Source organism: Rhinatrema bivittatum, chromosome 6 (assembly GCF_901001135.1).
Source record: "Rhinatrema bivittatum chromosome 6, aRhiBiv1.1, whole genome shotgun sequence".
In the NCBI taxonomy this organism is placed as follows: domain Eukaryota; kingdom Metazoa; phylum Chordata; class Amphibia; order Gymnophiona; family Rhinatrematidae; genus Rhinatrema; species Rhinatrema bivittatum.
In genome coordinates this window covers 170,826,762-170,839,833 of record NC_042620.1, presented here as the reverse complement: position 1 = coordinate 170,839,833, position 13,072 = coordinate 170,826,762, and the positions used below count along the sequence as shown (strand labels likewise).

The 13,072-nt window shown below is 43.0% G+C and overlaps 1 protein-coding gene across 1 annotated transcript in view; it reads left to right on the top strand.

The window, feature by feature from the left end:
• Nucleotides 1-13,072, top strand: part of CPS1 (carbamoyl-phosphate synthase 1) — a 163,590-nt gene that overhangs the window by 33,636 nt on the left and 116,882 nt on the right. The window contains exons 5-7 of the mRNA XM_029606134.1: nt 1,653-1,709; nt 4,877-4,969; nt 9,231-9,320. Coding sequence (XP_029461994.1) covers nt 1,653-1,709; nt 4,877-4,969; nt 9,231-9,320 — 240 coding nt within the window. The remainder of the gene's footprint in view (nt 1-1,652; nt 1,710-4,876; nt 4,970-9,230; nt 9,321-13,072) is intronic.

The following is a 13,072-nucleotide window of genomic DNA, read 5'->3' as shown; positions in this document are numbered from 1 at the left end:
CTCCTTTTAACAGGCTACAAGGCGGTTTACAATTTTATCATAAATACATTCACTTGGATACGTGTTGTTTCATAAATGAAGGTTTACTGAGGTACTTTATAAACCTGAATGATTTGGCAAACACTTTTTTCTAGTGCAGTTCATATAGAAGAAATGTTATAGTCCTACCATCTGGAGACTATGGGGTTTTCTTCTCTCCTTCCTCCAGCAGGGGAGGAAGGAGAGCAGGTACTTTACCTTTAGGGATACTTCCTATTGGGACATTTTCCTGTATTGATACCCAAGAAAGGTTTTAGATGTCCTTCTCCAAAGATGAACTACTGGAAATTGTCCTGGAATATCAAAGGGACTATCCTCTGAAACTCGCTGGCACTCCATGAAACAGTAGCTCTGAAGCCGGTTCACAAGCCTGGTCACCCTACTTCTGATTCTAGAATGTAAATCCACTTTTTTTTGTTTTAAAACTTACTTCAGCCCTGGGGCAGAAATAAGTTGTGCACGCCAGCCAACTGCCAGCACGCGATCCCCGGCCGTGCGGAGACCTCTGGCTCTGCCCCGCCCCTCCCCGCCCCTGGACCACCCCTTTTGAAAAGCCCCGGGATGCTTTACGCGTGTCGCCAGGCCTTTTGAAAATCCGGCCCTTCTTATAGATGTTACTGGGCTTCAATAGACATCACCATAATCCTGAAAATATGAAAGATTTATACTAATGTGCACTCTTAAGGTTCAATGTTATTCAGTCTATGGGCCTGATTCATCAGGGTCTTTTCCCATTGACAAATAATTGGAGAAAAACCTTAGGGGTAGATTTTAAAACCCCTGCGCACTGGCGCGCCTATTTTGCATAGGCTGCCAGCGTGCGCAAAGCCCCGGGATGCGTGTAAGTCCCTGGGCTTCATAAAAGGGGCGGGAGGGGGAGTATCCGGGGCATGTATAGGGCGTGTCTGGGGCAGGGGGCGGTCCGGGGCAGGTCCGGGGGCGTGGCGACGGTTCGGGGGCGGGCCGGGAGGGCGGTCCCGAGTCCCCCGGCACTGCGGCCTGTGCCGGGGGATGCCGGTGCGGCGCGCGCAAGTTACGCCTGCTTCAAGCAGGCGTAACTTGCCCAACAAAGGTAAGGGGGGGATTTAGGTAGGGCTGGGGGTGGGGTAGATAGGGGAAGGGAGGGGAAGGTGGGGGGACGCGGAAGGAAAGTTCCCTCCGAGGCCGCTCCGATTTCGGAGCGGCCTCGGAGGGAACAGAGGCAGGTTGTGCGGCTCGGCGCGCGCAGGCTGCCGATTTTGCGCAGCCTTGTGCGCGCCGACCCCGGATTTTATAAGATACCCGCGGCTACGCGCGTATCTTATAAAATCTGGTGTACTTTTGTTCGCGCACACGTATGTTTTGAAGATCTACCTCAGCTTGAATCAGGTTCTATGTCATGAATTGATTTATCTTTATTGCCTACCAATTCAACCAACAGCACACTTCAAGAAAATTAACAGAAAATTAATTCTATGTTTATATTTTCAGTGACTAATGTCATTATCCAGTATTGTTTTACCTCTTCAGGTACTATATTTCTGAGGCAATCCCTTGGATATACTGTTCTAGTCTAATTTTAGAGCATATTCCCTTTTGAATGATGTGAATGTTGATGTTTCTTTTACCTACAGATTCCTGCCCTTTATGGAATTGACACCAGAATGCTGGCTAAAATAATTCGGGATAAGGTAAACCACATAAAACGTGTATTTCCATGTTTTTTATTTGAATCATAAAGTACTTTAAATTAAACTGTATAAATTGGATTGTGAATCATTCTTGTATTTGTATATCCCATTTAAAAGAAAATATTTATAATTAATCAGGCAGGACTACATGTCCCAGAAAACCTTGAGAAAGGCAATATAAATCCAAAATTGGGGCTTAGTCATTTGGCTGACTTGGAAGAATGCATGTCAACATCTGAAGGCTAACAGAATGGGGACTTTTAGGAGTAAAGACAACAATGATATAATATTTAATGAAGTACTTTCAAGTAAGAACAGTTTTAAAATGAGATAGTAGAAAGCAGTGCATTTTAAGAGATAAATGTTCACTTTCATACAAATGGATGTTAGCAACTAGATTTTATTTGCATGAGATTCATTTTTGAGGCGTCTTACAGAATACCCATTCACCTTCTATATTTAAAAGTTTTTATTTTAATCTTTGTTCTGGCTAACTTTCTTATGATTTTGCAGTCTTAATTGAGCTTTCCAGCCTCAGTTCCACAGATCTTCATCTGCTTATGCCCTATAACTCCTTTCTCACAGCCAATTCCCTTGCTAGATGCAAAAACTTCTCTCAACCCTTCTTGGGGTAAGAGGTTGGAGCTTCTAGACTGGTATCTCTTGTCTCCCCTTTCCTTCTTTGTCGTGGAGTAAATGAAGTTTCGACTTATCTGGCGCAGTGGCTGAATATCTGCCTGGGATTAGTGGTTGCCACTGGTTAATTACTTATCCAGCTAAATAGCTGGCTAACTGGTGGGTGAGTTAGAGGCATAACTGGGAGGAGTTGAGTTAGCTGAATAACTTATCCAGCTAACTCTGATCATGCTGGAGACCTGTCCTAAAGTTAGCCGGATAACTTTTAGATCGCTGGGTATATTCAGCGGTGCAGCCATGCCACTGAATATGGACCTCATGGAGTCTTGGGAGTTAAGAATGGGTGCCTCATCTCCTAGAACTAACATACTTTTGAGTCTCTGTGCATTGGTGCCATTTGATATTTCATCATAAATTATCGCTGTTTTTTAGATTGTGATACCTCATAATATGTAAGGCCACTCGATTTTTTTGAGAGTGCTCTTAAAAAAACATGTCACATTTCGAGCGTTCACCACCAATTGGTTTTACGCTAAAGAGACTTGTTTATCGTTGTAATCATAGGTATCATCAATCATGCTAGCTTTAAGGAAAACTTGAGAGTTTTTTTTAAAAATTTTTAAACTTTTTTAGTAGAGTTAGATGCGAACAAATTACTTATCATTGTACGCCAAGCCAAGAGGCTGATGAATTAAAATGTGAAATATTTTTGTAAAAAGTGTTTTTGTAAGAAAAATAGTGCAACTTGCCAACAACTGTATAAAAAAAGTTAAAGACCAGGTGTTCTGTGCAAAGTTTTTTTGTGAAAACCCTTCTGTAAAAAAATATAGCAAAAAGCTTTGTGGTAGTAAACTTTCATGTGATCTCATGATCTCCTATGACACAAGCAAAGGAGCTCATGTGGTCAGTTGGTGCCATTTTGAAACTGGGTACCAGGAACAAATAGGGATTGCTCTTACCCCTAGAAGAACACCTTTTCAATTGGGCTTTTGGGGGCACAGGGTTAGAGGCTGACTCCTAGTGCATTTTTTTGATGGATTTGGGGCAGTAAGGAGACAGGATTACAAAAGGGGTTTAAATTTAATATTTGCAGCCTGTGAAAGGCTTGGAATTGTGGTGAGGGAACAGCTATGACCACCAGGAAATTTCAGTTATACTTGGGGGGTGCTCACATGGACCATGGAGCCCCTTTAAATCCAAACGGTGGTTCAAAGATCTTTGGCCAGTGTCATGCATTGCCATAGTCAGGAACACCCAAGATTCCTGGGTGTGGCAAAGCATGAAAATTTTCACATGCAATTTGCTACACATGTTAATGAATTCTGAGCTCATTAGCATGTGATGCAAAATTGCATGGAAAACAATGGCTAATCTGCAGAAATTATGTGAGTTAACACATCAGCTTCTAAGGGGCTTATTACCAGGGCTTAGTCTAGGCAAAGTCTTCCCAAATGCTGAAATGGATTCTCCAGATGGTAGTGGTGGGAGAATAAGATATACCATCAAGGCATAAAGTGCTGTGAAAAGTCTCTTTCTGGAGATTTATGCTCAGTCTCTTATTTTCCATGTTTCCTTCTGCCAATAAGCAAACTGGACACTTGAGTAAGGTTTTCCAAAATACAAGTTTACTATTCAACTTGTTCAATGATAATCAGATGGCACCAAGCACATTTTCTTCTTGCTACATCCATAATTAATTCAATAAACAAAATGCAAAAAAAATGAATCTGTGTTAGGCTGTCCAGGGTGAAAATGAAATGGGTTTCCTATTCCTCATGGATCTCCCCTTCCAAATACCTGTAGTCCACAGATTGTCACCAAAAAGAGGTGCCAGCTTCTCGTGCCTTGTCCTGTTTCTCTTCGGTAGAAATTCCAGTGGAGAGCCTCAGATTTTTCTCTTTCTAGATGATATTCTTTCACTCTCTCAGCCTCCTTATAGAAGTCACTGAGATCCTTTGGATTGAAACTAATGCAGAAAGTGTGGACAGAAATACTTTCTCCCAGATACAGTCTCAAGACAGAAAATCACTCAAAACACTGAGATCCACCATCCAACCGCTGGACGTGGATCAGAAAAGATGGCTTTCTCACTTCTCAACCACTTTAGCAAAGGTTTTTGAGTCAATACTGGGTAAGGCTAGGGGAACTACTGAAAAGACAAATCCTCTGATTCATCTCCAGACCAAAACTGCCACACTGAACCTTGACGTCACCTGCTCATATACAGACAGGACAACATCATAGCAGCGCAGCAACCTGCACTGTGCATATTGTGGGAAGATTGCACATCCCTCTACTTTGCTAGGTCATTACCACTAGATCAAATTGCTCATATAGTTTCCAGTCAGAAGTGGAATCCAGAAGGTTTCTATAGTCAGATCATGACCAGTGGATCTTACAACTGATTAGCTGGTGCAAATATTTCAGTTTCTACAAGTACATGTTTTGCAAGTGATTTCTGGTCTCAAAGTTTAATTGGCTGTTCATTGCCCACCGTTTTTCACATGCTGTTGATTTCTTTTATTTTACAGGGTACTGTCCTTGGTAAGATTGAATTTGAAGGCCAGCCAGTGGAGTTTGTTGACCCAAATAAGAGGAACTTGATCGCTGAAGTTTCAACCAAGGTGAGAATCAGTTTCTTTGAGTGATATTGCATGGAGGAATAGCCTAGTGGTTAGAGCAGTGGACTATGAACCAGGAGACCAGGTTTCGAGTCCTGCTGTCGCTCCTTGTGACCTTGGGCAAGTCACTTTACCCTCCATTGCCTCAGGTACAAAAACTTAGATTGTAAGCCCTCTGGGGATAGAGAAATACCTACAGTACCTGAATGTAAACTGGTGTGATATCTCAATTGAGATCAAATGTCAGTATATAAAAAAAATAATAATAATGTCAGTAGCACAAGGGGATAAGTGGTAGGAGTGGAAGGAGAAACGTACTGATCTCTAAACTCTGGCACTTTAATATCCATCATCTAGTATCTATGCTAGATTTCACATCTCTTGATCTAGCTATTGCTGTGCTTTATTACATTCTCAACTTATTATGCTCTTTCCTGAATGATCTGGAGTTATTCCTTTCATTCTTATTCTGTCCTGCTCTTCTCACCCAACTGTTCTTTTAAGAGATTTTAACTACCTTTTCATCAATACTTTCCTTACTCAGCTCTTAAAGTTTCTTCTTCATGCTGCCACTAATATTCTGAGGGTTACCATCTGGACATATTTTTTTCCCCTCTCTTTCACCAGTTAGTAATTCTGGCCTTCCATGCTCAAGTCATAATCTTCTTGTCATCACATTTTCTTGCTCTTGTGTCACTATTCCTGATATGGTTCATGCATCCATCTTCGATATCTTCTCTCTACTGGTCACATTTTCATTTTTTCAGCAGTTATCTATCTCCCTCTCTCAAGTTGTCTTAGCCTGATTCAGTATTGAGGAAGTGCCTGTGTCTTCCTTTCCACTTTTTCTTACAACTTTAATTTTGTCTACTAACTCCAGGTACTTAAATTTCTCATAAACCTCATTTTTGAAACCTCTTTTTTTGACTTTTGTAAGTTTCTTCTAGTATGCTTCTTTCTATTGTATTCCATTTTTAGAGGCACTTATGCTGACCCTGAAAAGTGCAGACAAGAACTGCATGAACTCCTCTTACAAGATTTTACTTTTCTATACTTCCTGAAAAGTCCATTATGGTTGTAATTAATAAAGGACCCATTGTTTGAAGTGAACACAATAATGCTTCCCAAAAAGAGCCCTCCTTTTTCTGGTATCTGTCTCTTTTATCCATTCTGTCTAATTTATTCTATCTAATCTATCCAGGTAGAAATGTGTTGTTGGGAGCTCCTTGTTAAATTATTTTATGAAATCAAAGAGTGGGTCATCAGATGGAGCACAATTGATGAGGGCCCCTTGATAACGACTGGTAGCAGTGAGATTTTCTTTATAAGAAACTAACAGTACATCGCTATGTGCATCTAACTCTATCTCTATGTAGTAGCTTTGGTTACAGTGATTATCTGTTTCTTCTGTCTGTATGACCTCTACCTCTATCTGCATGTTTAAATGTTGAGCTTGCACAGCCCTCAGCTCTACTGTACTCAGTGGGAGAACAGAGAAAGAGAGCACTTGATCAGTCAACCATTAATTAATAAGAAAGAATCCCTTTATGAAGTTATCAAAGAAATGAATAACCTGTAGATCTGTAAAACTAAGATGTATGTTGATGTAAGATGTTTCTGTTTGTGCTCTCCATTAATGGACATTAAAAAGCAATATTACAAGTAAAACTGGCAATTAAATTCTCCAAAGACATTAATTACTGGGGAAATAAATAAATAAATATCTGCTAATGAATAGCTACATATTTAATGCAATTTAAAATGTCTAGAGTCAAAATGTGCTGTCTTATCACTAAGTGCTACAGTTACAGACTTCCTGATATTTTTTTTTGGATGCCAAGATAGACTAACTAAAATTGCTATGAGTCTTTCAGCACTTTCAAAGATATTACTTTCAGGAGCAGTAATCTTATAATTAAATTGATTTTAGCTCATCTCTTCTATCTTATACATTTATTTTATTTGTGGTGAGCTAAATTTGCAATAAGCTCTCTAACTGACAAAGTTCACAGGAAGGGTAACTTTCAAACAACTGTGCATGGCGGCATATATACGTGTTTATGGCCACGCGAACATCTATGATAATATTTTATAATAATACAAGCCGTTAAGCCCGTTAAAACGGGCTACATCCCTCTGTCTCCCACCTCCCCCTCTTTCTCTCTCCCCTCACTCTTCACCACCCCCTCCCTCACCCACTCCTCCCCACCCTCCCTCTCCTATCACTCAGTCCCTCCCTCCCACTCAGTCTCACTCCACTCCCTCCCCCCTCTCTCCCTCCCTCTCACTCCCTCAGTCCCACTCACTCTCACTCAGTCCCCACTCCCTCCGTCCTCTCCCTCAGTCCCACTCCCTCCCTCCCCCTCAGTCCCACTCCCTCCCTCAGTCCCTCCCCCTCACTCAGTCATTCCCTCCCTCACTCACTCAGTCCCACTCACTCTCCCTCAGTCCCACTCCCTCCCTCTCTCTCCCAGTCCCACTCCCTCCCTCAGTCCCCCCTCTCCCTCTCACTCAGTCCCAGTCCCTCCCCCTCACTCAATCCCTCCCTCCCACTCAGTCCCTCCCTCTCACTCAGTCCCTCCCTCCCACTCTCTCTCTCCGTCCCTCCCTCCCACTCAGTCCGTCCCTCCCTCTCTCTCTCTTCTCCCTCCCTCGCTACCGCCCGCTACCGCCGTCGCTCGCTACCGCCGTCGCCGCCCGCTGCCGGTACCGCCGCCGCTCGCTACCGCCGTCGCCGCCCGCTGCCGGTACCGCCGCCGCCCGCTGCCGCCCGCTGCCGGTACCGCCGCCGCCGCCCACTGCTGCCACTGGACGCCGCCATTTTTTTTTCTTTCTGAAGCTGCCTCAGAGCGACGTGCTCGCCCGCACATGCGCGGTAGAGCTGGTCTCTACTGCGCATTTGCGGGCCGTCGGTCACAGGCCATTTATAAGGTAGATATTAATCCTCTATTTGTAAACTGCTATTAAATCAGACACAAATTTGCATTTACAAATAGAGGAAAGGAGGATTAAAACATTATTATTGTTATGTTTGCTCCACTTATCCTCAATGCATATAATTCATGGAAGACAGTGGTGTACTTTGTTTTGTTTTGAAGTATTTTATAATATACATGGATCATATGCGCACATGTTATAAAATACATGTAACTTTATTCTGGAACATACGCACATATGTATGCTTATGTGCGAATATATACAGTTGATTTGTACAATGTACTCTCTACCTAGCTCAATTGAAGCTAGGTAGAGAGTGCATCAAGCTAGGTAAAGAATACATTGTACAAATCAACTCCTCTTTTACCTTTCATTGCTCCAAATGACAGAAAATCTTCAGTGATGTCAACTTTGCTGTTCGTACCTCTGACTATGTTTGTAAATCTGCCCCCAAAACCTACCCCACCTCCCAAACCTCACCCCGAATTAAAAGTGCCCCCTTTTGCAGTGGTATAAATAGTAAAGTTACATATTGGTCTCTCTCATGTCCGAACCGGTGGTTGGTAATGCACAGCTAATGCAGGCACAACGCACAGGTATTAATAAAATTTCTTGCAAAATTGTATTCAAATTAATAGTTAATGAGCTGCTGTGTTGTAAAATCATGCAAAACAGCTCATTAACGCTTAGCACATAGTGAAACTGCAAAAATATTGTCTTATGGACCAAATTTCGCAAAAAAAAACCAAAACAAAAAAAAAAAAAAAAACCAACTCACTTCTATGTTTTTTGTTTTGTGACATTTAGCATAGCAAAACTCTACATGCTATTTTTCTTTGGAGTTCATTTCCATGAGTATAAAAATAATGTGCAAAAATTGCAATAGTGCATGTAAAAATGCACACTTTAGTGTTTATTTTATTTATTAGATTTCTATTCTGCCTTTAGTACAAGAGCCTCATTATCTTTAAGAATTTTTCCTTGAGATACTGGTGGTCACTAGCAGTTTGTATCAGGAGAATGGCATTTATGCAGTTTAAAGCACTTTCAGCTGCTGATTGAGTTAGAGAAGCTGCTTCAGCGGTAAAATAAAGTAGCACTTTTATATGTATAATCATAGTCTATCCTGGCAGAGGGGAAACAAACTATTAAGGAAAATAGAAAGCAAAGAATCTGAGTACAAATAGGCTAAGAGATTTCATCAAGGTTAAATGGTGAAAGTAGAGGGGGATGGATTGAACCCTCAGTGTCCTCAGTTTTCTCTAATCATAAAGATGCACTGTGCTATGATAATCAAAAATCTTTTTTCTTTTCCTTTTTCAAATAGGAACCCAGAGTGTATGGAAAAGGGAATCCCACTAAAATTGTAGCTGTGGACTGCGGAGTAAAACATAACATGATCCGCCAGTTAGTAATGGTAAGCCTGTCACATTTGCCTTCCTTGGAGATTACAGAACATTTCTTTAGTGTTAATACTAGTTAGCACTATACAGGTAGCACTATACAGCACTGGCAGTGTGTTGGGCAATAGTATGTCTCAAAGATTTTACAATAGTGTTTTCTTCTGGGGACTGTATTTTTAGTGCAGGACTCTCCTATTGTGTAGCTTTTCAACAAGGGAATATGAATGTACAGTCTTAGAACTCCAAGCCACGGACATGCCTTCTGAGCTGAAAGTACAGTTCCATTACTTCAGCTGGCCAGTGCATGAAATTTAAAATTCAGAGTAATCGCAGCAAGAGTATGGAGCAGGTTCTCTCTTGTGTAGTTGCAGCTCCTCTAGCCATATCCTCCTTGCTAAGTTCTTGAGTTAATTTTTTTTAAGTCAATTTGGGAGCAGAATAGCTGGTAGGCAACAGCAATAGGAGGAGAAGCAAAGAGATAACTCTCTCTCTGCTTCATAAATCGGCAGATGGCAATCACAGCACCAGATGATTTCTTTTTTAAAACAATGGCCTGCGGCACTGTGTTCCGATTTGGGAGGAGTGAGGGTGAGGCAGTATCTGTGCCTCTCCTCCATACCTACATATACCAGTGACTGAAGTTGTCAGAGATTCCTTCACATATAACATTATACTCTGAGGGGCGGATTTTAAAAGGCGCGCGAATAGCCTACTTTTGTTTGCGCTCCAGGCGCAAACAAAAGTATGCTGGATTTTAGTAGATACGCGCGGAGCCGCGCGTATCTGCTAAAATCCTGGATCGGCGCGCGCAAGGCTATGGATTTTGTATAGCCGGCGAGCGCCGAGCCACGCAGCCTACCCCCGTTCCCTCCAAGGCCACTCCGAAATCGGAGCGGCCTCGGAGGGAACTTTCCTTTGCCCTCCCCTCACCTTCCCCTCCCTTCCCCTACCTAACCCACCCGCCCGGCCCTGTCTAAACCCCCCCCCCTTACCTTTGTCGGGGGATTTACGCCTCCCGGAGGGAGGCGTAAATCCCCGTGCGCCAGCGGGCCTCCTGCGCGCCGGGCCGCGACCTGGGGGCGGGTACGGAGGGCGCGGCCACGCCCCCGGACCGCCCCGGGCCGTAGCCATGCCCCCGTACCCACCCCCAAAACGCTGCCGACACGCCCCCGACATGCCCCCCTCGGAGAACCCCGGGACTTACGCGAGTCCTGGGGCTCTGTGCGCGCCGGGAGGCCTATGTAAAATAGGCTTCCCGGTGCGCAGGGCCCTGCTCGCGTAAATCCGCCCGGTTTTGGGCGGATTTACGCGAGCAGGGCTCTGAAAATCCGCCCCTATATGTTATATTCAGTTATGAATGAAAAACAGAGCCATGCAGAGGCAACATAATTTGCCTAATGTTACAGAGAGATAATGATGAAGGTGCTCTTGGTATCCACAAGAGAATAAGTCTTGACTCCAAGATAATGATGAAGGTGCTCTTGGTATCCACAAGAGAATAAGTCTTGACTCCAAGCCATATCTATTATCCACTTTGCCAACAGTGTAAAACTGATGGCAAAGTGGATAATAGATATGGCTCCCAGCTACTTGCTGGATTTGTATTTTCTATCTCATCGAAGTCTGTAACTTGTTTTTCTAACTTTTCCCAAGAAAAGCAGAACAAATCCTCAGATTCATTGGAATGGGAAAAAAAACCCCTCACATACATAGCCGTCATTGATGATCAATAGCCATCTATTAAATTACTGAATACTAAGTTTTTTAAATAGATTCTGCTAGAATAGGTTTGAAGTAAAAGTGAGACTGGGAAATGACTTCTACTTTGAGAAGTAAAATAGTGACTTGGATTTTTAGATATTCTATTTTGAACATTAACTTCAAAGGAGACAACTGTGATTTAGCTATTAATATTACAAAAGTCATTGGTCAATTAAATTGCTGTGTCTCATTTGGTAAGATACTCTTTAAGGCATGATTGGTTCATGTAATAAATCTGCTAAATCTGACATTGCAATCAGATGGGACAGAGAGGAAGTGGAAGCTCCTTTTATGTGTCTTCAACATTTTTATCCTATCTGTTTGGACAATTGCCCAGGTAGTGCAAGTCTTCTATGAGACTGAACCATACAACAGTAATAATGCTTCTTCCTGTTGGCGGGTGTATGAGGAAGGTGCTAACTTGAATGCATCACCTTTGCTTCATTTATACTCAGGAGTTTTCCCATATTTTCATCTCCTCCTACCATTATTGTGACTGCGAAGCATGAACAGTGATTTACTTCATAACCCAGCAAGTTTCTATAGCTATTTTGGTTCCTCTCCACTCTCTCCTCTTTACTTCGTTTCAGTTCTCTACTTTTAGCCCCTCTCGTTCCCAGCCCTTATCTTCTCCCCTTTTCTTGCCTGCTCCCCTCGCCCCCCCCCCCCCCCCCCGTTAAATGTAATTTTCCTTTCTTTGAGTTAATTGTAAACCGGCGTGATGTGTTCTACGAATCTCGGGATATTAAAAGTTCATAAATAAATAAGTGCTATACTGAACCAGTGTTGCTATTCAGCAATAGCGAGGACTTCTTCCTGGAGGTTGTGAATCAGTTCTGAATGAAGATTGCTCTTTTCACTGACAGGGCAGTGAATCAATGAATACTAAGTGCCGATAGGCTCTGAGCCTACTGGCACTGAGAATTCAACCATGGCAGGAGGAGATAAGATGTTGTCCTTCTCCAAGCATGGCTTAGGGAGGGTAGAGGGGGTTTGATCGCTGGGAAGAGGGGATCACAATGGGGAATGTTACAAAGTTTGTTGCCTCCCCCTACTCCCATTTTTATAGCCAGGAGAGATGAGGGGATGCCAGTGCGCTGGTGGCATCCCCTGGCATGTCTATTACAATGTGGGAGTATTGGGGGGATGCTGGTGGGCTGATGGCTCCCCCCCCCCCCCCCCCGGTATAACTTTATTTACTCATGGAAAGGGAATATTGAAGGGTAGGGGATTGGGGGCTCCTTCTCACATAACTTTAACCATGGGAGATGATGGATGGCCAAATTTAGCGATGCTTGGGTAATGCTCCGATTTTTTCACCAAAGTTAGAAACCTAATGCTGCACATCAGTGCTAAGCACCTAACTTCCTTTCTCTTATCCCCCTCCACCTCTAATCTGGTCACATCCACTTTTGAGGAACCCAAATGAATGCCTTGTGAATTTAGGGAGTTAAATTGAATCGCTCACAATGGGAAAAATTCCAATTGTACAGATGTAAGCGCCCAAATCTTAAAGTTAGGCATCTAGAGCTTTTTGAATATATGGCTCATAGTTATTGGCAACAGGGGCCTGGTTCACTACGATGGTAACATTGCCCAGGGACGCAGCCATTTTATAATATACAGGTGTATGTGTGCGCATGTTATAAAATAGCCTGACTGAACGCACATGTGCGCAAATGCCATGTCTACCATGTAAGCGGGATTTTAAAAGGCACGCGCACCGACACCAATGCCAGTTTTCCCAGTTCACCCAGTTAAGGGATAGGATTTCTAACCCCCCCTAGTTTAACAGCCCTCCTTCCCCCCTTTAGTCTTGACCCTTAAAATCCCACTGATCTGTTTAGTTTTTTTTATTTTATAACTTACACACCATACATAGCAGAAGTAAAGTTACATGGCAGCGGATCTCCGGCATGCGCCAGTGTGCGTAAATATTTACGTGCACATTTCATGGTTAAATCCCGGAATGCCTATGCCCTGCCCAGACCATGTCCACGCCCCA